This window comes from Metarhizium robertsii, assembly GCF_000187425.2.
Source record: "Metarhizium robertsii ARSEF 23 chromosome Unknown MAA_Scf_3, whole genome shotgun sequence".
Classification (NCBI taxonomy): domain Eukaryota; kingdom Fungi; phylum Ascomycota; class Sordariomycetes; order Hypocreales; family Clavicipitaceae; genus Metarhizium; species Metarhizium robertsii.
The window spans coordinates 4,701,595-4,725,770 of NW_011942171.1; the positions used below are offsets into that span (position 1 = coordinate 4,701,595).

The 24,176-nt window shown below is 53.1% G+C and overlaps 8 protein-coding genes across 8 annotated transcripts; 3 read left to right on the plus strand and 5 right to left on the minus strand.

The window, feature by feature from the left end:
- Positions 1 to 1,580: 1,580 nt before the first annotated feature.
- On the plus strand, positions 1,581 to 2,247 carry MAA_08779 (cupin superfamily protein; the record flags this gene model as incomplete). The annotated part of the gene is made up of 2 exons (XM_007826777.1): positions 1,581 to 2,052; positions 2,129 to 2,247. The coding sequence occupies 2 exons, from the start codon at positions 1,581 to 1,583 to the stop codon at positions 2,245 to 2,247; spliced, it is 591 nt and encodes a 196-aa protein (XP_007824968.1).
- A 493-nt stretch (positions 2,248 to 2,740) lies between these two features.
- MAA_08780 (uncharacterized protein) lies at positions 2,741 to 3,840 on the minus strand (the record flags this gene model as incomplete). The annotated part of the gene is made up of 2 exons (XM_007826778.1): positions 2,741 to 3,361; positions 3,442 to 3,840. 2 exons carry the CDS (start codon positions 3,838 to 3,840, stop codon positions 2,741 to 2,743), a joined length of 1,020 nt encoding a protein of 339 aa, XP_007824969.1.
- A 1,114-nt stretch (positions 3,841 to 4,954) lies between these two features.
- Positions 4,955 to 5,416, plus strand: MAA_08781 (DUF985 domain protein; the record flags this gene model as incomplete). The annotated part of the gene is made up of 1 exon (XM_007826779.1): positions 4,955 to 5,416. One exon carries the CDS (start codon positions 4,955 to 4,957, stop codon positions 5,414 to 5,416), a length of 462 nt encoding a protein of 153 aa, XP_007824970.1.
- Positions 5,417 to 8,448: 3,032 nt separating this feature from the next.
- MAA_08782 (Permease, cytosine/purine, uracil, thiamine, allantoin) lies at positions 8,449 to 10,218 on the minus strand (the record flags this gene model as incomplete). The annotated part of the gene is made up of 3 exons (XM_007826780.1): positions 8,449 to 9,346; positions 9,421 to 9,644; positions 9,763 to 10,218. The coding sequence occupies 3 exons, from the start codon at positions 10,216 to 10,218 to the stop codon at positions 8,449 to 8,451; spliced, it is 1,578 nt and encodes a 525-aa protein (XP_007824971.1).
- Positions 10,219 to 13,856: 3,638 nt separating this feature from the next.
- MAA_08783 (decarboxylase) lies at positions 13,857 to 15,197 on the minus strand (the record flags this gene model as incomplete). Its single annotated transcript, XM_007826781.2, has 3 exons — positions 13,857 to 14,712; positions 14,782 to 14,990; positions 15,165 to 15,197. 3 exons carry the CDS (start codon positions 15,195 to 15,197, stop codon positions 13,857 to 13,859), a joined length of 1,098 nt encoding a protein of 365 aa, XP_007824972.2.
- A 2,148-nt stretch (positions 15,198 to 17,345) lies between these two features.
- On the minus strand, positions 17,346 to 17,995 carry MAA_08784 (DUF427-domain-containing protein; the record flags this gene model as incomplete). Its single annotated transcript, XM_007826782.2, has 2 exons — positions 17,346 to 17,674; positions 17,863 to 17,995. 2 exons carry the CDS (start codon positions 17,993 to 17,995, stop codon positions 17,346 to 17,348), a joined length of 462 nt encoding a protein of 153 aa, XP_007824973.2.
- Positions 17,996 to 19,122: 1,127 nt separating this feature from the next.
- On the plus strand, positions 19,123 to 19,805 carry MAA_08785 (vacuolar protein-sorting-associated protein 46; the record flags this gene model as incomplete). Its single annotated transcript, XM_007826783.1, has 2 exons — positions 19,123 to 19,467; positions 19,536 to 19,805. 2 exons carry the CDS (start codon positions 19,123 to 19,125, stop codon positions 19,803 to 19,805), a joined length of 615 nt encoding a protein of 204 aa, XP_007824974.1.
- A 367-nt stretch (positions 19,806 to 20,172) lies between these two features.
- Positions 20,173 to 24,038, minus strand: MAA_08786 (ATP-dependent RNA helicase DOB1; the record flags this gene model as incomplete). Its single annotated transcript, XM_007826784.1, has 2 exons — positions 20,173 to 20,853; positions 20,910 to 24,038. 2 exons carry the CDS (start codon positions 24,036 to 24,038, stop codon positions 20,173 to 20,175), a joined length of 3,810 nt encoding a protein of 1,269 aa, XP_007824975.1.
- Positions 24,039 to 24,176: the final 138 nt, after the last annotated feature.

Genomic DNA, 24,176 nt, shown 5'->3' on the forward strand with positions numbered 1-24,176 from the left:
GTCCTCCATCTATGGCGTCAAGTCATCCCATGGCGACCGCGTACATGTTTCCAGCATCTGCCAAGCTTCCTGTACGACTCAGTCGCCAACTACTAGTTCTATGCAAGCAGGTTAATAGCCACATGCACGCTCGAGTCATAGACGGCGCATGACATAATTTCTAGTCCTTTCCGGTATGCCATTTGCGATTAAGCCAATGCTTGCTCATGGCCACTGGTCTTCGTCATCTGGTCTATTTGACTGTCAAGGGCCGACGTGAGCACACGACTAGCTATTGTATTGTACATACCGAGTATATGTATACTATTCCAAACAAAGGAAACCTACCGGTCGCAGAACTGAGACATGCCAGATCCATCGTTGCGCTCCTTCACACAACCCCCTGGCTATATTGTACCCTTCTGGCCAAGACGGTGGTAAGATGGCCTTTTTGCACAAATCAGCGGTCCTCTTACGGGCTGTACATGTCCACTTTTGGCCGGAGCTGCAGCCTGATCCTGGGCCGAGTTGGCTGACTCTGTGCCGTTGGGGCAAGGTGCAAACTCTATCAATGGATGTGCCCACAGACTGCTATTGGGGTTCATGCACATGCCGGGATGTGCTGCGCTATTGTCCCTGTAGCTGGGGACTTGACCTGATTGCTGCATAACGTATGTTGGATCCGTCCATTGGGGCCTTGGGAATTATATTGGTTTACTCGGCGTCTGTCGGCATAACATCCTATAGCACATTCATCTGCCCCATGAAGAGAAAGCCGCAATCAGTCAAGAGGGCGCTTGTCAATGAATAATGCAATTCGTCTTCACCTACGGAGTACGGAGTAAGGCTCCAAGTAATAAGGCTAGTAGACGCTGCTGAAATGGAAGGCTCTCCATGGCCATCAAGTTGGTCCAGTTTGCCCAGACACCAAGTGGCCCCGGGTTACGAGCCCAGAACGTCTTTGCCAACTCTCCCCGTACAAACTATAGCACCTCGCTTATCGTGAGGGGAAAAGCTCTGTGCTCAATAAAAGTGCGATCCGAGTTGCCGTGTATGAAGTACTATCACGCAGACTGCCGATCTGGAGGAGGAGAGGCTTCGGGACGGGCCATGATGAAGAGGCGCTGGCCTCGCTTTCTAGCGTTTTTCTCGAAAAAGCGAAATACTTGACCCGTTCCAGCCAGCATTGTCGTAGGTTTATTAGTGTCCGCGGCGGACAAAAAAAAAGGCAACATTAAGTTATCCAGCGTAGCAGTAGTTGGCCGATTGGGCAACCGTAACCCTGTCCCCCCCCAAGCTGACACCGGGGGACCCTGCACCGCGGAATTGCGCTATTAAGGACAAATGATATGTAGAGGGGGGGAACACACAGACCTTGGCTCCTCGTGCCCCAAAGATTCGAATCTTCCATTACCACTCTGTGGCGCTTACGGAAAACATCCCATCGCCGGTTGACGCATAAAATACCCCGAACCCGTCCAACCTCAAACACCTCGTGTCTCAGCTCACTTCGGCTTTTTTTTTTTTCTATATACCAGACGAAACCAAACAAAAAAAAAAAAAGGCCAAGCTATCCAAGACCTCACTGACAGCAGGCCACGATGCTCCTCCACCACGTGTACACGACGCTGGCGGCCCTCGCGGTCCTGCCCACCGGCCTCCTGGCCTGGGACTGGGAGCCGATCGACGAGCAAGACTACAGCGCGCAGCAGGTCGTCAAAAAGCTCGGGCTCGTGCCCAACCCCGAAAAGGGCTACTTCATCCAGACGTTCGAGGACCCCGTGCGCACGGAGGACAACCGCACCATCAGCACCCTCATCTACTACCTGCTCGAGGGCGACGCGGGCGAGTCCGTCTGGCACAAGCTCGACGCGTACGAGGTGTGGCACTACTACGCCGGCGCGCCGCTGACGCTCTCGCTGTCGTGGAACAACGGTACCGCGTGCGAGAGGCACGTCCTCGGGCCCAACGTCTTCAACAAGAGGGTCGAGGAGAGGCCGCAGGTTGTCGTGCCCAAGGACATGTGGCAGAGCGCCCGCTCCCACGGCGACTGGACGCTGGTCGGGACCACGAGTACGTATCAGAATACTTGACGATGTATATGTGAGCTGTGCGTGTGAATAGAAGCTGACGAGGGCGAATTTGCTAGTGGCGCCGGGATTTTCGCCAGACGGAACAATTCTGGAGAAGCCGGACTTTGTGCCAAAGGGTTGCTGTAAGCAAAAGAAGCGCAAGCGCTCTGCTAGGTCAATCCGTGGCGGACGGTAATAAATGGTCAACGGTGTTTTTAATGGTGGCGGCGGACTCGTTGCGCGTGTGTAAGCCCGCTCATGCTTGGCGCGGGATAATGCTGAATGACGACATAGACGAGAGTAATAGAGATATAGACTCGATTTGTTTGTGCCATTTAAATGGTGTTTTTGATGGTCGTGGCGGACTTATTGCGCATGTGTAAGCCTGCTCATGCTTGGCGCGGGATAATGCTGAATGACGACATAGACGAGAGTAATAGAGATATAGACTCGATTTGTTTGTCCCATTGTCCACTAGCGACCAATTAGCCCGCCTGATGACGCCGCGTCACGTCTTTGGTTTCTCAAGCAGCATGTCTCGGATATGTATACGCATGATATGATGATGGTACATGGTGCTCGTCAAAGGGCCCCTATACAGGCGCGTCTATACATCTCTTTCCCCCGGTAAAACATGATTGATAATAAACAAGGTTTCCCATGCCCCCCCCAAAACTCCCCGTCAGCCGTCACCTGATGCCCCCGGGATACGCCGCCGGCGCCTGGCTCTCCCGGCTGCGCGAGGCAAAGGCCGTCGCGGACAGATTATCCACCAGCTGGACGGCGTCGTTGTCCTCGTGCGGCTCGAGGACGGCGGCGGCGGGCTTCTTGTGCCACAGGCTGTTGTGCCGCGACTGGCGGCTGCGGGCGGAGCTGTCGGGCCCGGTGCCGAGATACAGCCCCGTGCTGGCGGGCTTGCGGATGGTCTGGATGAGGCGGTTGAGGATGACGAACTCGAGCTTGAGCTTGATGCCGTAGACGCAGGGCTTGAAGGCGCCCTGCAGGTGGAACATGTTGGCGCACTGGATGCCGAGCAGGACCACGTCGAGGGCGAGGATGACGGCGTTTGCGTAGACGAGCTGCCACAGCACCGCCTTTTGCTCCTTGGTCTGCTGGGGGCGCGCGGCCGGCCCGGCCGACGACGACGACCACGCGTGCTCCGTGAGCGGCGCCCGCCCGCGCAGGTACTTGCGCGTCTGGAACATGTAGAGGATGCTGAGGGCCGCCTCCTGCACGAAGAAGACGACGAGCTGGATCCGGTCCCAGATGAGGTTGAAGGCTGGGAGGTTGGGGTTGATGGACGTGGCTTGCTAGGCGGGGGGGAAGAAGGGTCCCGTGTTAGTCGGTGATTTTTGCCTGACGACGGATGTCCTTTGGTTTCGCTACTCACTGCTATGGTGCCAATCACCATGGTTGGTATGGAAAACACGACCGAGTTGAAGATGAGGACGTATTTGATGCCCCTGAGCACGTTGGCCGTGTGCATCAGCAGGTGCAGCCGCGAGTAGAGCACCCAGCTCTGCGGCACCACCATGATGAACCACGAGAGGTAGATGAGCGTGATGGACGGCACCGGGTCCTTCCACACGCCAAAGTCGGCGAGGATGATGAAGAGAGGCTGCAGGATGACGCCCCACGACGTGAGTGCGCAGGACCAAAAGTACAGCCCGCGCCGCCGCTTGAAGATGAGGAACAGCGCCGCGTTGATCTCGATGCCAATGTACCACGAGATGCCGATGAAGGCGGCCATGGTCATGGACAGAGGCAGGTCATTTCGGATGTCGTCCATGGCGAGGCGCAAAGTGTGTGCAGTCGTCGTTGGCTGATGTCGCGTGGCCGCATATAGAGAGGGAGCCCTGCGAGGCCGACCTTGTCTTGGTCGTCGAGGGGGGGGGGCTTTTTCGTTTTCTATATCAGCGATTGTTCACCTCATTTCCCTTTTCATATTGATGTCAATGCGATGGTGTGCGACCCTCCGTCCTGTGGTGCGTTGGCGGAAGATATGCTCGCCGCTCCTCGGTGAGAATATCGACAACGGCTTCGGCAAAAAGATTCAGAGGTCAATGTTACGCCCACGCACACCCCGTGGTGGTGACTGCTCACTTATCTATGCATGTACATGTACCAGACATTGCATCCATTTGTGGCCCGGGGCCAGTATTACTTGCATCGCCCAGTCTCCCAATTATCGGGGGAAAAAGGGGAGAGGGAAGGGGGGCATCCCTACACCAGCATTGAAACTACGCGGCGCCAGTCGAGGTGACGGGTCAATGGATTGACGCTATACGACCACTCCCCTGGCAATAATACATGGGCGAAGTGCTGGGTTCGCACGTCTCCAGGGTTTCAGCGACAACTCGTCGTCGTGGCAAGACGTCTCACCCCAGGCGACGACAGCTCGAGCTCGACTGAACCACGGGAAAAAAAGCTGCAGGACAAGATGCGGCTTGGGTCACGACGTCGCAGTCCAGGTGGAGACGAGAGTCCCATCTCCAATTATGCCGACGACGTGCCCCCTCTCTGGTGATCGGCGGGAAAACGTTGACGTTTCCCTCCATGCCATCCATCGCCTTCGCCTATCGGCCTCTGTGTAACTGCGCGATGCGCAGCGTACATGAAAACGACCAGGCCACTGCTACGCCAGCGCTGGGCTGGCATGCCCCCGCATTGTGCCTAGGAAAAAAAAAAGAAAAATTGAGAATTGACCATCGAAAAGCAAAGATTTAAGAGCCAAAGGAATGGCACCAAACGCCTCTTGATCCTGCGGGATTCCTGACCCCATCAACCAACAACGCCTTTTTTCTCCCCCCTCATCTTGAATTCCCCTCGTGGGCTGCTGAATGTACAAAGCCCTCACTCACTGTCCAAGACACAATTCACATACCGTCCGTCAGTCAGTCAACATGGCAACGCGCAAGACGGCGCAGGACGTCATCGCGGCGCTCAACCTGGCTCCCCATCCCGAAAAGGGCTACTACGTCGAGACGTTCCGGGACCCAGAGACGTCGGCCGAGGGCCGCGCGCCCAGCACCTACATCTACTACCTCCTCGAGGGCGAGTCAGGGCTGTCGCACTGGCACCGCGTGCTCGACGCCGTCGAGGCGTGGCACTACTACGCCGGCGCGCCGCTTCGGCTCTCGCTGTCGTGGGACGACGGCACGCCCGTCCGCGACGTCGTCCTTGGGCCCGACCTCTGGGACGGCCAGCGCCCGCAGGCCGTCATCCAGCGCCGGGAGTGGCAGCACGCGCGCTCCCTGGGGGACTGGACGCTGGTCGGGTGCTCCGTCGCGCCCGGCTTTGAGTTTGCGGGATTCGAGATGGCCGCGCCGGGCTGGGAGCCAAAGGGGGCTGCTGAGCACAAGTGAGCGGGACAAGAGATTCGTGTGTTGGCCATGGGACAGACAAGAGGCGCGCTTGCCACGCCTCGTGCATGTGTGTGTGTATGTATGTAAGCCGCCTCAATATGTATTCCCGCGCGTATAAGTCACTACCCCGTACACGTGGGCGGCAAATTCCGTACAGGCAAGACAGGGCAGATAGTTGAAAAGAAAGAAATCAAGGGCTGGGCTGCATGGACCCGGCTGACGTGTGAATTTGGTGACATCTCGACTGCCAAATGCAACACGCCCTCCGCACCGAGACTCATTTCTTATTGCTCTGCGGCGCCTATTTTCCCCCTCCCACCTCGATTGGCAGGTACTCTGTATCCCTCACCGGCGCCAGAGTCAGTCATGCATGCGTCTGGTGGGAGGTTGTCCCGGCACTTCAACGCCTCTGACGGGCCGTTGGGGGCCAGAAATGAAAGGGCTGTGCGGTCGTACGACGGGGTGAACCTTGAATCGACTAGCTCGGCGATGCATTGACGGATGCCACCATGGAGATTCAGTTGACGGTTCCCCTTGTCAAAACCCAGGTCCCTGCCGTTGAAAGGGCCCTGCAGATCCTGGGCCACAGGAGCTAGCCCGGAGCAGAGGGGAGAAGGGCCGACACGAAATCGCCTCAGTCGAGTATTTGATGCGAATGGATGATGTTTGCAAAGAGGCATTTCGGGCTGCTGCGTTGTGGTTTATCGTCGAATTGAAACCGTGGTGATGGACCGAGCACAACCACCGCCCGCCCTTGAGACAGAGTGCCGCCGAGTCGATTGCATCGCGGGCCATGTGCTCGGCGAGATTGCGCAGGGCCCCCTCATCTCACGACACTCAATCTCTGATTCCATGCAGTCGAATTGAATTGAATTGGATACCAGATGCTGCCTTGTTCGATGCCGGCGGGGACCGGGACATTTCCGGCTTGCGAGTCAGAACCGCTGCGCCGCACAGTCCGGTAGGTTTTTAACGTCAAGTCTGTTCTGGTAGCGGCATAGTAGAGCTGCTTTATGATCATGCAGCCCACCGGACAAGTCCCATGATTTCCGAGCGATGCGTGCGTAACGCGCGCTTGTGTTTGATATAGCCCCAGGTCAAGGTCACCTTTGCACATCATCATCTTGGTCTGTTTGATGGTCTGGTACAGTGCTAGCTAGAAACCTTGTTGCTAATTTTTAATCTTGCTTCATTAATTTTTGTAAAAAAGGGTCGCCTGATGCCCTCCCTCCACCCATCTTCCCAAAGTAGACTGCCACCGCTGGAAATGGCGTGCTTCCTATCGAAATATTGACTTCTCATCCAGATACACCCGTAGCTTGCCCTCACGATTTCCGGTTATTGCCGAGTCGATGCCCTCCTCTGCCCAGCAAGCCCATGCGCTCGGTAACGCTTGGCCGCGGCGTGTGATTTCCGAATGTACAGAGTCGAGTCGAGCCCGAGATGGATGGCCCTGGGTGGGTTTGGGCAAACCAACAAAACACTTGACTGGACCCCGTCTGTCCATCTACACTGACCAGGGCATCGTGACTGGAGAATCCACCGGCGAGGCAGAGACGAACCGATGGTCTGATTTCCCCGTGAGACGTTTGAGCTTGGGCAGCTCCCCATTGCACCGCCTCTGGCACGTTTCGCGTCTGCGCTTGGATGCCATGAGAGGCGCTTTAGGGAAAATGTTTTTTCCTGCGAGGCAGCGACTTGGGATACCTCAGGAGAGGAGGAGTGGTGTGAATAGAGTCGCTGCCGACAAATGCCAGGGTGTGCAGAGTGGTTGCGTCAAGTTGCATGTCCGAGAGCCATGTGGGCTTTGCACATGTTACATTTGTGTAATTGAGCCAAATTATGCCACTTGAGTACCTGGGACAATGGCCCATGTTCCCATGGTGACGTCGTATCGTGGAGAGTGAAAAGACGTTGCAGTGCAGAAAGACGCGACAGACGGCACCAAACGATTTGGCGAAGTGAGCACTTTAATGATGTGCAGTCATGTGCAGTGCCGTTTGACTCTGTCCGGTATTTTTTCTACTTGGACACATGCCGCCGCCGGAATCATTTTGGCTGCCATGGACTGATTGCGTACGTCGTAACATCACACCCATGATGCGCAGGGGGAGAGATGACATGGAATAAGTTAGTCATCTTCTCCTTGGAGGATTGGTGAGGCCAGAGGCAGAAGACGAGGAGAGGCATAAAGCGAGAAAAGCATGTACGGCATATCCAAAAATGGTTCTCATTACGAATACGAAGCACCGGGACTGCCCTTATAAAAGCTGAGGGCGAAGTCGATGAGTCTAGAAGAACAAGGGTATAGAGCACAACACCATTTACAAGTTCATGGTAGGTTCAAATATGGCAGTGACAACGTCCATTTCAGCAGCATTGTCCAGACGCGTCCCTGTCAAGAGACAAACACATTCCATTGCCTACACCGGTGACTACTGCTGAATGATCGCCATACGCAGTCCTACCAATCGATGCCGAAACACTGTTCATGCCACCGCTACGGCTTCGCATGCAGCTACAGCCTACTACACAAATTGGCCCGGGGCCAGATGCTCCAATGGTCGACTTTCACAGAATACGGCTTCGGGGAGGACAAAGGCGAGTAACTGAGTCCAGCGATTCATGCTGTTCGCAGACAGAGTCGTAGAAGCAGCACAGAATTATGCCACGGAAGAGTGTACTTCTGCATGCTGGTTCTCGAGAGAAGGTTGACGGGCAACTTCGTTTCGTGTTGAGCATGTCGGGTTCGCGTTGCGTCATATATCACCACGTATACTTCGTATCAGATAATCTCATACTGCGTTAATCTACATACTACCTAGGTACTCATGAGATGTCCTATTTCAACACAAACCATTGCCAATATTGCATCATTCATCGTACGCAGCCGCCCACCCCCAAAGCCACTTCCAACAAATACAACCCTCTGCCAACGTAATGCCAAAGTCATATCACGGGTCATGGTTTCATAGGCTCATAAAGAATGACAAAACAAAGAGCTGGGCGAATTTCGCCACTTGGTGCCGAATTCATCGTCTGAAAACCTTCAGCTCCAAAGCTCGCAGCGGCGGAAACGAAATAATCGTAAAACCACAAGCAATCCATAATCCAACATCGCCGCCTTGGGCCAATTTCGCAATGGGACCAGTATACCACGCCTGAGCCATGCCAAGCACCGCGCCAGCCCACCCGACCAAGAAACTTGCCAGTGCAGCAAGGCCCAGCGGCTGGTATTCTTTGTCCTCCCATCGAGACCAGTCGAATCCCCTGCGGCCGCGGAACATGAGGTGCTCCATGAGCACGACGAAGAACATGATCATTGCCCAGTAGCCCATCAGGGCACAAAAATTCTGGAAAATCGTAAATAGCTGGTCGCGGCCGGCAACGGCCAGCACGAATTCAATCAGAATAATGACCGTCGACCAAACATATCGGGGCACAACCTTGAAATAGCGACCGAGGACCTGGACGCCAAGAGCGGCAGAGTAGGTACTCGGAATGCTGTTGGCAATGACCCCCAGCGACACGACAACAGAACAAAACCCTCCAAAACCCTTGAGAGGTTCGTATCCGGCAACAATGAGAGCGCCTGAGCTGATGCCGTTGGCCTCGGCCCAGGCAGGGCTGTTGGCAACGCCGGTTCCGAGACCAATGGCAATGAGGTAGACAAAGGTAAAGGCAGTCCAGATGCCGGTGAGAGTGAGGAGGAAGATCTTGCGCTTCGACGTCTTCTCCGGGTAGTAGACGTAAAAGTCCGAGGCCGCGCCGGCCCACGAGTTGGGCACGTACAGGCAGATGTTGAAGAAGGAGAGGCGTTGGGCGGCGAGGAGAGCGCCGCTGTTCTTGGAGGGAGCGGAGGCGTCGAAATAGGGCCCAGCGACGCCGATAAGAATGAAGAGAGCAATAGTTTGAGGAAGCCACGAGTATCTATACTCGGATCAGTGGTTTCTTCTCCCAAGAGTTTAGGAGACCTGGCAGATGGAGACCATGGATGTACTTACCGCTCGTACTTGTGAAACAGAGCCATGCCAAAAACTGCAACCACCCAGCATACCACGCTCACCACGATGATTCCGACAATGATGGTCATCTTGCCGCCACTAACAGCTGACAAGACTTGTCCTCCGATGATGCCATCAATGGTCGCGTATCCAATCATGAGAATGATATTGAGGAAGCACAGAATCTTGGATGGCCAGTAGCCCATAAAGAATCGCAAAATGACCTGACAACGAAGCATGGTGGGTTAGCAGGTACATGTACCCAAAGTCAAGTCGGGATTGGTCCCGATGTGCGGTAGTGCTTTTGCAACTACAAAGGTCATGTCAGTTGTGTCAACTCACCATTGTCCGGTTTCCACTTTGAGGACCCCAAATACTCATGTACGCTGTAGTTAAACTGCCAACAAAGGCCCCGAATACAGCACACATGGCACAATCCAAAAACCCCAATTCAAAAGCCAAAGGCCCCAGCATGGCGGCAGCGAGATTGTTTAGAGAAATATTGGCGCTGTACCACATGATGGCTACTTGGAGATCGCTGGACCATGAGGGAGGTTGACGCTCCTCGGGAAGTACCCGTGTAATACCACGGGCTTCAAAGCCGGCCAAGTTTTCTATTCGGTTGTTGACATCTCTCAGTCTGGAAGGCACAGGCAACTTTGCGGCAAGTTCATGGTCGCTGGCCGGAATGTTGGCTTCCTCGTCCGTGGAGCCGGTAGCACTCAGGCGAGAAATACCCTTCTCGTCGAATCTCTGAGTATTCTGGTGATCCGGTCCCGGGCGCAAGGGTGATACCATTTTGCTGATATGGAGTCTTCACAGACCAATGATGGGTTGTCTCGAGAAATTCGGCGACCAAGACCTTGCTGGTCAATCGTGGAATGGCGGGGAAAATGTGTTGTCGCTATTCCGGATATGCGAGGTGAGACACTGGCTGCTCGAATGCTAACGAGGCAACTCACGCCTGTCTAGTTGTGCAGAGGCCAATTAAATAGCCGCAAGGCGACAGGACTAAGCCAATATTGGTCGTCTTTCTTGTAAATAGGGACCGGGCGATGTTGCGGAGAACTGACCTGCGTCGGGGCTGGTAGACGTCGAGGTGAAGGTGTAAGTCAACGGAGTCGAGCCACGAGGTCCCGTGCATGAAGGGAAGCACGGTACAGCCAATTGATCCAAGAAACAGACCCCAAGGAAGCCAGCTTCACGGGAGTGAAGATAAGACACTTGCACGGAAAGCTGGTAGCTAGCGGTGGTAGACGCGCAGCTCCTGGTTGATGCAATGCAATGCGTCAACGCCACGCAGACACCGGCGTCAAGGTCGATATATCGGCAAGAATGCAAGTTAGAAATAGAAAAGGCAGAAAGCAGAAACATTAAATATTATAGACAAAAAAAAATAAAACAAATTCAACGGGAAAGAATAAGGTGGAGAGAGAGCCAGCCATAACAGCCCTGTTGGCCAAACTGGTCCGTCCGTCGCTCATCATCATCCTTCTTGAGACATGAGATGGCCGCCACTACCAACAGAGACTGGCGCAAAGCTGATGACGGCCCAGATGGGAATATGGCCATGGGACCATGGAACCATGAACCAAAACGTGGGCCCTGTGGTGATGCCATATCGCGCTGGTCAAGAGAAGAAAAAGAACAAGGTTTGATCCACAGCATGCCACCATTATCTGCTTGGACACGACGCTGCTGCGCTGCTCATGGCCAGATTTGGCAGTGCCTCCGTAGAAAGCTGATGAATTGGATGAAGGGCTGGTGTTGGTTGCACATTGCCGTTTCCAGGTCGGCTGATGCCATCGATGCCGGTCGACGTGCGTGGGCAACCGCGCACAGACAAATTAAGCCGTGCGGTCCCGAGCCTGGGGACTACCATCAAAGACAGCCGAGCGGTTTGGCATGGAGCAACGTGCTGTCACTGCTCATGATGCGAGCGAGAATCGATACTAGACGAATAGAAGGCCGCCCGTCTTCGTCTTGCAAGTCTGCCGTTGGGGTTGGGCGGGGGGCTGGGGAGGATGCGCGAATGTCTTTCTGGTACTCCGTACGAGCCCGCCGACGCTCCTTCCTCTGGTGTCATCGCGCCTTCCCTGTTTGACTTCCAGTCCCAAGAACTCTCCCAAGCCAGATCAGGGGACCCACTGCCTGCATGTGGCCCGCGGCGTCGAGTATCATTGCAAAGCCTTCTTCTTCTCCCTACTCTTGACTCCGTTTCTACCCATCCTTCAACTTCTGAATGCTTGGTGGATGCGCATCCGGAACTCCGCCGACCGATGTTACGGTATGTGGTAAAGGGGGGCCCCAGCCATGGTTTTTCCCTTCTAGATGGCCTTCTTTCGCGCCATTCAAGGCCATACTTCGGCGAACCACAATCATCATGTACGGAGTACTTTGATAAGCATGCATATGAGCTCCGGAAGGTCTTCCTTTTTCGCTCGCTCACCACGTATAGCTCTCAACCACCAAAGATACACTGCATTCACGTTTTCTGCAGAACCCAGCCCATCTATAACCCCGCTGCCCACACAAGCGACGACCGACAAAAGCCCTTGTACGATGGAAGCCAGCCAGGTCAGCGTCAGGTGCGCCATTCGGCAATCCCACCTTGGACAAGGACACCGAGAATGGCAAACCCCGCTTACCATTACTTTTGGTTCATGTCGGCTAGAGACGTCAAGAGCGCCTTCATCTTACAAGAATTACCATGCTCACTCCTGGACAATTCCTAGCTTTTTTTGCGCCATCAACACTCGCAAATGCGAAATAGCTCTCCTCTACATGGCCGTTTACTATGGAACGTTGCGAGCGTGTAACCCACCATTCTGAACGTTGGAAGAAGTGAGCCTCCAAATTCACAAGTATCGAGAATGCTAGGAGAAGCGAGCCGCCGCCCCCAGGAATACACTCTGCCCAGTGCTCCAGATCGCAGTTGTTGGTTGTCATATCTACTTTTCATCACATCATATGGCTGTAGTTCAGCGGGCGGCTGTTCACTCCTCTCAGCCAGTGTATAGCGCCTCATGGGACAACGAAACTTGTAGCGACTTGAACACCGACTGCTTATTTGATCAGACCCTCTCACTCCGCAGTTGGCTTGTAAGTATCCGCACGAGTACTTTGAGGTTATGTGCTGACGCATACTGCAGTAATTGTTTATTGCGATTGCAGACCTCAATAACTCTTGGTGAGCAGACAACGATCCATACTTACCAGCCAACAACTCATTCGTTCTCAATAAGAAGTAGCATCGCCTGGCCCTACGCAAAGAGACGTTTGCCTTGTGCCCAGGTCTGCCAATATTTTATATCCAAGATCCAATCACCCCCCCTTTTTAGCCAAGACCTTTAGTGGCCCGTTCACTTGCGGGAGAGCATGGAGCTCATGGAGACTTTTGGGCCGAACCACTAAGGGGCGATGAATACGATTGCTACTCAAGGTGGCGCAATAATGTTTGCGGGAGGGCCAAATGTGGGACGTGCCGAACTCTCTCAAAAATTGCCTTGTTGCAGTGGGGATACCAGTCCGATACATGAAGCACAAGGCATCAATGTCCCAGTTCCTCATCTCAACTGCTTGCCGCTTGAGCATGCCCCCCCAGACTGGCTGGAATTGCCATGTCCGTTCCTGGAAACAGGAGGAATTTTCCGATTCTATCCTCCTCTTCCGCAGGAAAGCAAAAGGCGGTACGTTATCGAACATGGCGTTCTTCAGCTGCCGCCACCAACGTTATTTGAAACGAATCGACCCTTCCCGCCCCCGCGTATAATGCTGTGGCCGCCTCTGTCTGTACATCAGGACTGGCCTTCCAAGACTGCTCCAGTTGTCCATATGTACCCTTTCAACTCTGAAAATGGACTGCGATGCATCCCTCCTTTTAGAAAGGAACATCCCGAGTGGGGTAGTAAGCCAAGGATTAGAACTTAGATCCTAGGAAAATTAATGTTAGTCCCCTTGCTATACTGATAACGGAGCACCTTTTGCCTCCGCGTGGGACCTCCTCCTTGTAAACCATGTTGAATATCTAGGTGAATACCAAGGTGATCTGGCTGCACGCGAGAAGTTTGTCTCGGCTATTATGGCGCAAATGGCACATGCATCAAGCGGCTATCGGAGGTTACTGATGAGAAGTATGGTATATTTCGAATCGCAATTCCGAGGGTATATCCTCCTGCTTTTACACTACGCGCCATTCTGGCGGTGAATTTTGTGGGGTTCTAAGCGAAAGAGAGAGGAAAATGATGAGGTATTGCCAGAGGCGTAGCTGCGCATGGAGGCGATGCAATTCAATGCCCCGAAAACGAAGGAATTCTTGCGCCAAGTGTGTTCCGCCCTCTTGTAAATTGTAAATAAACTCATGCCACCGTTCCAATTCTGCATCGCGAGCCCCAATGGAAACAAAACAAACGCTTGGAAGCCAACAGTCCACCTCTTTATTTGTGAGAATCAGTTGAAGAAACGTCTACCGTAGTGACAACCACAATTTTATCTTCCTTCACCCCCTGCTGACTGCTTCCTGTGCTGCAGGACGGCAGGGCCGCTGATCGGTGTGTCCCGTCTGTCTGTTCTGGATTCGCGCTGACGGCAGCGTGGTGGTGATGATTTTGCGCGTGTCCTTGTAGAACCAATTCGATTTGGCTTCCCTGATCTGACGGAGGTTGTTGCTCCCGGGAGCCTTGGGTCACGACGCCTGAGCATTCCTGTTCGTCCAGTTTATCCCACATTGTTGACCCCAGGATAGTCGTGCTGAGAATATTTTTTGGTTTCTTGTTCTTGCGGCCTCCTCCACTGATGGTGTATCCATGGTATGACGGGGTATCAGTCGTTTCGGTGCCGCCAAACACTGTTCGGAACACCGGCCAGCACAGTGGCATATTTCCAACCAACATGGCGATTCCTACCTCGGCAACGTACCAGTACAAGAATACGTACGAGTTGGGGTTGCTGAAGTTGTAGTATCGGTTTAGGATAGCGGCGAGGATGTTGAATACACCCAGGCCGAGGATACAAACGAGAATAATCTTTCGCTTTGTAGGTAATCGCGTCTTGAAAATAATAGGAATAGGGATTAGTAGTAGCAGGATATCGGATGATATATTGCAAGCTGTTGCAAAGATCATGTGGTTGTAATATGTGGCGCATTGGTCAATTCGAACGGGGACGGCCCAGTATTCGGGCGTCGGGCTGCACCAGTAGAATACGAACATGAAGATGACGACAAGATATGTAACTACACAGTAGCCTGCCGCAATCTTGACCATCAGGTATTGCTTCGCTAGAATATGTCTCCTAGCGAGAGTTAGTACCGTAATGTGCATGTTTGACTTTTTGAACACTAGGATTCCATGAACAACTAACGTGAGACGAGAATAAAGTATCAGAAGACAAGACTTGATGGTCCACGTGCCGGTAATGGTAAATATCTCGAGTACAAACGTCATGATGCTGCCGTAAATGGCTCGGTCGACGCCATCTGGTGTCAAGGCTGCCGCGGCCTCCGGTGACATGTAATTACTCCCATTCTTGGCTACCTCATTTATAGAGACGACGACTCCGGTGAAATTAACCTACAACGACACTGGTGTTAGTCCAGGCTGAGTGATGTGGGAACAACAAAGTGACAATGGCAGTGACCCGATCTGGACCACCATGTTTCCGTGTGAAACCCCATTGTCTGGCCGTAGTTTTATCTGAATTGCAAGATCTTGTAGACAAGAATATAGAAGGCAGTGAAGACGAACCAGAGCAAAAAGCATGAGATAGTCATCAATCATCAGATTCCGCCACTTCCCAAGTTTAATTCTCCTCGACGTCAGACGGCAGAGCACTATTGCTACGCCTAGTGTGTAGAGAATCCATGATTCAATTAATAGTGAAGTTGTGAATTCCATTCCGAATCCAAAGGCTGGAATTGTACCTCATAAGCTTCGCAGAGGGAGTCAGGCGCTTTTAGCGCCGCCGAGATCAGGTCGTACTAAGTCGGACTCGAGTTCATTCGACTATATTCGGAACATGTATGCTAAATCATCGAGAGAAGATGGCGCTCTTGGCGATAGGCCGCCTAGAATTCAACGTAGGAAAATAAGGCAATGACAAGGGCGATCAGGGAATGTTGGAAGGGGAAAAATGCTAAAAAGGAAACGGAGACGTGCAGGTCGTGCTACGTTAAAACGTAGGGAGACGAGAGTTTATCTGCGGCCGATGGACACGGCGTTTAAAATTGTAACACACACTCTCTGGCTGGACTGGGTTTCATTCGTGTTACTGTCACCTGACAGGCGGCACCGGTAGCCATGAAGCGGCGAGCTCATAATTAATGTGTTACGGAGTACGGAGTACTCCATGACAGTTTAAAAACAAACAGCTAGCGGTCCAGCAATTTGAGGCCGACTGCGGGAGCCAGAGGCCAGAAAGTCGTCAGATGGCAAATGACTTCATCCACATCCACAGTGACGGCCCCCACGAACGAAGCTCTTGGTCTTGAACTGTGGATTGAAGGAGATGGCGGAATCTAGCCGAAGCTGCTCAGTTGCTCCAGCTCAATTCCACTGATAGGGCATCGGGCCGGCCATGTCGCCCTTGTTGGCTCGCCTGGGCGGTCCATCTACCGGCATGGGCACCCCTGTCTCGCGGCTCAGGATCTACAACTTTGGCGTGAGCGCAGCCACATGTCCAGTGCGTTCTGTTCAAGGCCGACGGTGAATTCCAGTGTCTTTTTGCCTGTGTGCTGCCCCCCTTGAAGTGGTGGTGCAGGGTGTGGTTGCATTGTCATGTATCCCACAGGGGTTGGCCGTGTCGTGTGTGCTCCGATGGTGCCGCTGGTACCGCTTCTGGGCCGTAGCGAATGTCGGGTTTCCTGCCATGCCGGGCAGATACCGCTGCATGCGTGTGATGGAGGAGAAATTACAAACTCGTAGCGAATCGACGTCAAATGTCTACTGGAGCAGGTCGTGAGGGGGCGGAAGCTCGGGAGCCTGTGCGGGAGCGCCTCCACGTCGATACGAGTTGACAGGACAGCCAAGCAGCCTGAGCCAATCTTTGTGGTCAGATCGCCTGCGACCTGCCGAGATATCGACTGGTCGATGTGCTTGTGTCGCATAACCGTTCGAGACATGGAGAGCAGCGTCGCAGAGACATGTCGGACAGCACAGCGAGTCGGGCCATGTCATGTGCGAGTCCAAAGAGCCACTGGCTCACCGAGACAGAAGGAGCAACTCGATGCATCATCCGTGCTTACCTGCAAAGGTTACCCGAGGTAGGGTAAGTACATACTCCTTACATGTACTCCGTACTGCCTGGTGCACGCCAATCGCTCTTATTCGCAACTCTGGAACGTTGAGAAGTCGCATTTCGCACTTTCTCACTTTGCCGCCGCTTCACACTCCCTTTTGGCTCCGTCAATGCTGGCCCTCCAGAATACGCCACAGGGTCCGAGTCCCATGCGAAAAGGCGGCTGAGTTGTCCAAACTGAGCGAGGCTTCATCGTCGGGTGCTTTGGTGCAACTACGTATCATAGTTTTGTCGGGAAAATCCTAGCCGCTTCATTTAACCAGACTTTGCGGCGCGGCAGACAAGGCGTTCGTTGCACTAGCTGCCACTAGCGACAGCCTGGAAAGCGCCCTTGATCGAACTCTTGACGATGAATATACTGCAGAAAAGCAGTTTTCGATCTATCATTCTCTTGGAGAAGGGAGGCTTGCGTTCGGACCCCTCATGGCTGGCAGGATGGCAGACCACCGAGCTGTTGCAGTCATGCTTCTGTGACCCATTGCCATTTCGACAAGATGAAATTTTCTTCAAACCAAGAAAGCCGTCTTGCGGCTATTTCTAATAAAATACGGAGTACACAGGCCGCAGATGGCATGTCTTACGGCTGAAATTTGCCATTGGCTGAATCACCGGCGTCATTACTCGGTACGACTTCAAACTATCGGGTCCAGATTACCAGACCGACCCTTAACGATGCCTTCAATCTCGGAAGTCACCCATCCGCCATAAAAGTCTCCAGGTTGCGGCTCGACTTTCTCGCCGTCGACAAAACACTCCCAAGGCTCGGCGTAAAAGGATAGATATCCCTGAATGGGTTCAAATGGCGAGGCGGGTTGGTCATACGACCATATCCGGTTGCAGACGGTTTTACCATCGCTGAGTTGGGCCATGTAGTAGGTTGCAAATCCTTTCCATTCGCAAAATGTCTTCTTCGCAGTCGTAGCCAGAGGAATCCGGACTGATGACGGTGGGAGATAGTAAGCTGTTCCACGTTTGTCAATGGCTGGCAGGAAGTAGACCTCAAAGTAAGGCCTTCAAACCCAAAATCTGGGAGATGGAATGGCTCTTCCAAGAATACTCGGCTCAAATACAGGGATCATGGGAGCAAGATCATGGGAGCAAAGCAAACGAAAAGGGGGATGCGATGGCGAGCTCAGAAGCGCGACATACTTGGCGGATGGTGAGTCTCCAAAGCCCAAAACGCCTCTTTGGTCTCAGCAATCGTTTGCCCCTTGTACACTACCAGTAGATGTCGAGATATTTTCTCCAGTCGCGGCGGCCGTGGGAAGCTCTGAACGTTCATCGTGAGTTTGGAGGCCATTGGTAGGGGTGCAAAGCGTAGTCTGGGTGTTGATGTACGGCTGAAGATTGGCTGGCGATCATTTCTGAGTGGTTCGCAGCTTGGTGTCCATGGGCCATGCATGGCTGAGGTGAGGTGGCTTTGAATCCGCCCCCAACCCTGAGAAACTGGGCACGCCACGAGAAGACTCTTGCCCCAACAGATGCGCTTTGACTTCAATATTGAACCGCGTTGTAATTTCACAAGCTATTTGAAGTTTTCAATTATGGATCGAGTCTATACAGGGGCCAGGGTGTTTTGCTGACCAGTTCATCAGTGATCACATTAATTATGCACATGACCCGGAATTATTTGAGATTTCCACTACACCTTGCTCTGTATCATTGCTACTATGGCAGTGGCCGGGTGGCTGCAAGACTCTCAAATATGCGAGTCCCTTATATCCATTTCTTGCTTGATCGCTGTTATGCCCGGGTTTGGTTCTCCCTCCAAACTTCATCCACCGATTCTAATCGAGGAAGCTCCCGGGTAGCTTCATTACGGCGGCTTGGTGACTAATTCAACAGTTTAAACTCCGGTGTATTCAATATCATCAGAATGGAGCAAGGGGTTCCAGACTATTTTCCTTGAAATCCCGGCAAACATTTTATCCAACACAATCAGTTCATGGTAATTCCCTAACATTGGCACAAGTGCCCATGAATCCGTCACACAGTCAACAGAGACAAGATGGAGTTGCCACGACGGACGTCAAATTCACTTTCATCAAAGATTTAAAATGCAAGGCATCGATCCCTACAATTCCTGTCAACCGATCTGCCCCAACGTTTCATCACAAACCCCGCGATGGTCAGGTAACACAGCAGACGCCCATCAACCGCCAGAACGGAAGTACCACGACAACCACCAAATGAGGCTTGAATGTGGCTTGACATCCGTGGCGGTGCCAATTGTTGCGTCACCTCGTGGCGCCCCGCACTCTCCAAGTCCTCATGCCACTCACATGACGGCCAATCCGACAGGCAGCCCCGAACACCACCATCACCAAACCACCCGTCCTCTCGACTTCAAACCCGAAAATCCGTCTTCATCTCAGACTCACAAGAAACACACCCGCCTCCACAGCAACCATGTCGAACCGCCAACTCGCCCGCGACATGCAAGTCGAGTTCCAAGCGCGCTTCCAAGCCAAGCAAGCGCGGCGCGAGGCCCAAAAAGCCGCCAAGCAAGACCCCATCCTCAAGAAGCAGATCCAGGAGCTCCTCAAAAAGGGCGAGACCCAAAAGGCCTACCAAAAGGCCAAGATGCTCCTCAGCAAGCAGGCGCTCGCCTCGCAAATGGACCAGGTCGCCGACATGGCGGAGCTGAGCGCCACCCAGATCCAGGCCAACAATGCCATGAACCGCATGACGCACATGATGGCCCAGTCGTCCAAGGTGATGACTGCCGCGCAGAAGAATGCCACCCCCGCAAAGGTAATGAAAGCCCCCTCCCCTGGCGGTCCCTACGACAAAAAAAAAGACACTAACGAATGTGTACAAAGAGCCTCGGCGTTCTCGAAAACTTCAAGGAACAAAACGAAGAATACGCCATGACGAACAGCATCTACCAGGACGCTTTTGCGCAGTCCACCTCGGCGCAGGTGCCCGAGGACGCGGTCCACGAACTCCTCGGCAAGCTGGCTGACGATGCGGGCATCGAGCTCAACCAGCAGCTGAATGAGGCGACGCCCGCCGAAGCTGAGCCGGCGACCGAGGTCACGCCCGAGGACGAGGATAAACTGCAGCAGAGACTGAGGGCTTTGCGGGCCTAATGCCAAAGGTTTTTGTTTCACTTTTTTGTGTTTTTTTTTTTTTTCATGCGAAGGGATCGACTGGGTGGGTGTTCTTGGGTGTTTTGGGATGGAACATGTTATTTTATCCGTGTATTCTTTTTCATCGCATCACATTCTTTCGTGGGATAAAGTCATTGCTAGGCGTTTCAGGGGCCTGTGTTTACATTAGAATGGATGTGAATTTCACCTTTTACAACTCTATTGCTGTGCATAGCGTGCGTTGCCACGTCTATTTCCTTATTTCCATTGCGCAACAAGCTGGGTTGGGATGGGATCCCCTGCTAATCCCATAACCATATCGAAACCGCGGCAGGCCGTGCGCCACGTCTTGGATATCCGGTCCCAACTACATGTACAAGCTCGCCACGGCGGTGATATCTCTCTTGATCAGCTCCTGCGCCTCTTGCATCTTTTGATACAACTCAGGGTCACCCACTATCCTCGCCGCATTCTTCACCTCCCTACATGTCTCGTCCAATCTCGTAATCGTGCGCACTATAGTGCCCTCAAGTATATCCGTCAGGCCTGTAATGTTCTTGAAACTCATCCCCCTTGCCCACTCGTACACCACTTCCATGAGGCCGAATCTTGGTCGTGACACAAAGTCATTCGAGTCGTCTGCTGACTGAATCACCTGCAACCTGGTCTGTACGTCGTTGACCTTTTCGGAAATCGCAATAATGGTGTCCCGTCCGCGTTCCAAGTTGCCTGTCAATGTGGGTTCGACTGTAGTCTTCTCCTGGAACACAAAGGAGGATAAGAGGGCGGCGATTTCAGCGGGCTCGAAATCGGCGAGGACGTTGTCGAGGATGAGTTCCGTGAGGACGAGTTCGTCGCCCGAGTGGACTTCGCATGCTACTTTGCCTTTAAGCTGGATTCGCGTGGCATCGTCGATGAAGTCGAGCTCTTTGAGAACTTGGACACGCTGCTCGTAATCGGGCAGGAGTTGGAGATTTTGGTCCGAGAGGGACTGCTTGAGCTGGGAGATGTGCTCTTTGATGAGCCATTCATCATGGCACATGGCGAACTGCAAATCGTTAGTCAGAGGGTCTTTTGCTCTTCAATAAAACGGAATATGCTCACGTGTTTCAGGAACGCCTGGCATTTTATGACCGGGGATATGGAAATCGCCTTAACCAACTGCACTCTCTTCTCGACAATCTCCTGCAACTGCATGCTTTTGATCTTGCCCATATCCACTTCATCCCATCGGGCGTCCCAACCGGAACAAATATCCTGTAGTTTCTCCATGGCTTGTTGACCAGCTTCACCACCCTTGAAGATTTCTGGAATTGTGCCCTTGAGAACCCATTTGGTCAAACACTCCACATCGCTCAGTGGCACGTGCAGAGTCTTAATCTGCAAGCGCCTCTTGCCCTGAGGCAGTTTGTGCAGGTATCTGCGGAAAGCAGGGATGAAGGGTAATTGGTCGGTCGCATCTCGTCTTTCCCTCAGTGGTTTGATAGCGCAGACATGAAGGATAGGGTCATCCAGGGTGCCCTTCGGACTCATGCCTTCTGACAGCAAGATGCCAACTGTCCGAACACCCTCCCAGTTAAATACAATGAGACGCTGTTGACTAAACATTCTACGCCCAAATGTGATTCGGAGGAGACCTTTATACAGTTCAAGAGTAAGCTGCTTAAAGTCTTGGGCAGCCTGGTGACATTCGTCCATAGCGGTGTCACAAATCTTGCAGGACTCTCTCTTGACCTTGGCCAGATCAGCTTGTGCGAGCTTGACATCCTTTTCGTGCTCAGGAAGCAGTGCCTGAGTGGCGTGCTCTGAGAAGCTGCGCTTAATCATCTCCTCAATCTTTAACGCTTCGACCCGGAGCAAGTTCAGGATCATGTTGTAGGTAAGACGGAACTGAGACCGTAACTTAGACGGCTCTCCCAGTATCATGTTCCGGAGCTCAGCGGCAGGCGGTACGTCGTCAGCACTCCCTGGTGGAACAATGATGACTGATCCAACCGTGTCCAGACCACGGCGACCGGCTCGACCAGCCATTTGAGTATACTCACCAGGGAGCAGATTGCGGAATGAGTGTCCATCATGCTTTCTGTAGCCCGAGAAGACGACAGTTCTGGTGGGCAGGTTCAGACCCATGGCAAATGTCTCGGTAGCAAAGAGCACCTTCACCAGGGTCTGGGCGAACAGTATCTCCACCAATTCCTTGACGATTGGTAGTAATCCGCCGTGATGCACCGCTATGCCCCTGCTCAGCAGTTCTCTCAACCTAATAATCTGGGGTAACTGTCTGTCTTCGGGTTTTAATCGTGCAATAGACTTTTCGATAACCATGTGAATGTGGCTCTTCTCCTGGGCGGTGCAGAAGTCTTGATTGCTCAAAGCATCCGCATTTTGCTCACATCTCTTCTTGGAAAAGACAAAGATACAAGCTGGCAGGAGAGACTTCTTTCGCAAGAACTGAACGAGGTGTACCCAAAGATTTTTGTCTTGCGCAGCAGAAGTCATGCCACCAGCACGACCTCCACGGCCCATGTGGCCAGGGGCATGGCTGGCACGAGGTGGCCCTCCGCGGCCTCTTTGCTGATTTCCGCCTCGTTGTTGGCCACCTCCTCGTCCACCGCGTTGTTGAGGTCCTCCACGCTGTTGGCCACCACGTTGTCCGCCTCGGGGGTTGCCTCCTCTCATGGCCACTGTAGTCTCTGCGGGTCTTTGCGTCTCCTTGCCCTGTACGGCTCCGTGTGCATCTTTCCATCCCTTTTCAATAAACTTCTTGTCCGAGTCGACGATTTTGTGGACGTCCTTGCCCGCCCAGATATAATGCTCGAGAGGAACAGGGCGTTTGGAAGTCGAAATGACATAAATGTCCTTTTGCTTTGTGCGGCCAACCCATGACGCAAATTCATACGTATTCGGGACAGTGGCCGACAACAGAATAAGCGTAACATGCTCGGGTAGCATAATAATGACCTCTTCCCAAACCACCCCTCGCTCAAAATCATTCACATAGTGAACTTCGTCGAAAATTACAAACTCAACGTCGCGAATCAAGTCGGCTCCGCGGTAAAGCATGCTTCGCAGAATCTCCGTCGTCATAATCAGGCAGCTAGCCTCGGGATTAATCTGCACGTCGCCGGTGAGAATACCGACCTCATCGAACGTCTGTCGAAAATCTCGAAACTTTTGGTTACTCAATGCCTTGATGGGTGATGTGTAGATGGCTTTCGTCATGTGCTTCGCGGCCAAAGCAATGGCATACTCAGCGACAACTGTTTTGCCTGCTGATGTATGGGCAGCGACGAAGACAGAATCGCCGTTTTCAAGATGGTAAACAGCCTCCTTCTGAAAAGTATCCAGCTCGAATGGCCACTCTCTAGCCATGTCAGGTACCAATTCTCGAAAGTTCGGCATCCCTTGTCGGATATCTACCATGTGTGCCCATTCACGGCCAGCCTTACGGGCACTCGATGCTGCCAGCACACCATGAGGCTCCAGAGCCGGGAATTCGATAGGAAGGATATCATCGATATCGTCTTCATCTTCCCCTGCATCGGATGCATCTGCCGGCGTCTCATCCGGGGAATCCCCTTCTGTCTCCTCCACCGACCCAGCGTTTTCGGGCTCCTCTTCCAAAGCCTCCTGAACAGCGCTGGCCGCCTCTTCATCGGGAGCATTCTTCTTCTTGCTGAAATCGATACCTCGATCCAGACCTGGGGCTATCTGTAGTAACCCCCCTTCGCCTAGTTGGATAACCCTGTCAAGCTTATTGGCTTTCGCGGCTTCTTCAATGCCCCCTGCGTGAACCTGATCCTCGAGCGCGGCTGTAGCTTCAATACCTTCAAGCCCACCGGGAGCAAAAGGAAAGAACCCGGCAGCTCCACGGACAAAGTCGGCTCGGTTGGCCGGTTTTCGAAGCAAGCTAGTTGAGTTCTTGGCCGTGGCACTATTTGAAGGTAGTGTGACGTTCTTGTAGCCAGTGACTCTACCCTCCAGCCCGTGGCGTTGAAACCTCGTCACAGTACGAGTCTGAGTGGGTGCCAGTTTAAATAGGGAGGTGTACTCAGTTTCAAAATCCCATCGTTGCTGCAAAAGATTGAGCCATTCGCTTGAGAACTCGCGTGAAGGTGTCAGAAATTTGTCTTCCAGGTGACGCTTGAGGGCCTCTGAATCCAGGCCTTGTGCGTTTCCGGACAGGGACGTTCCGTCCTCCTGCTCGCGCAGGAGGGCATCGATTCCGGCCATGCTGACTATGATGATGGTGAGGTTGGCTCGTGAAGATGGCTACACTCGATCTTGTCATTGCCAGTTGGGCATGCCCCACATCTGTGGGTGAAGTGGGGCTGATATCGCACCGACTTGTTCTGCTCACTCCTCCGTACA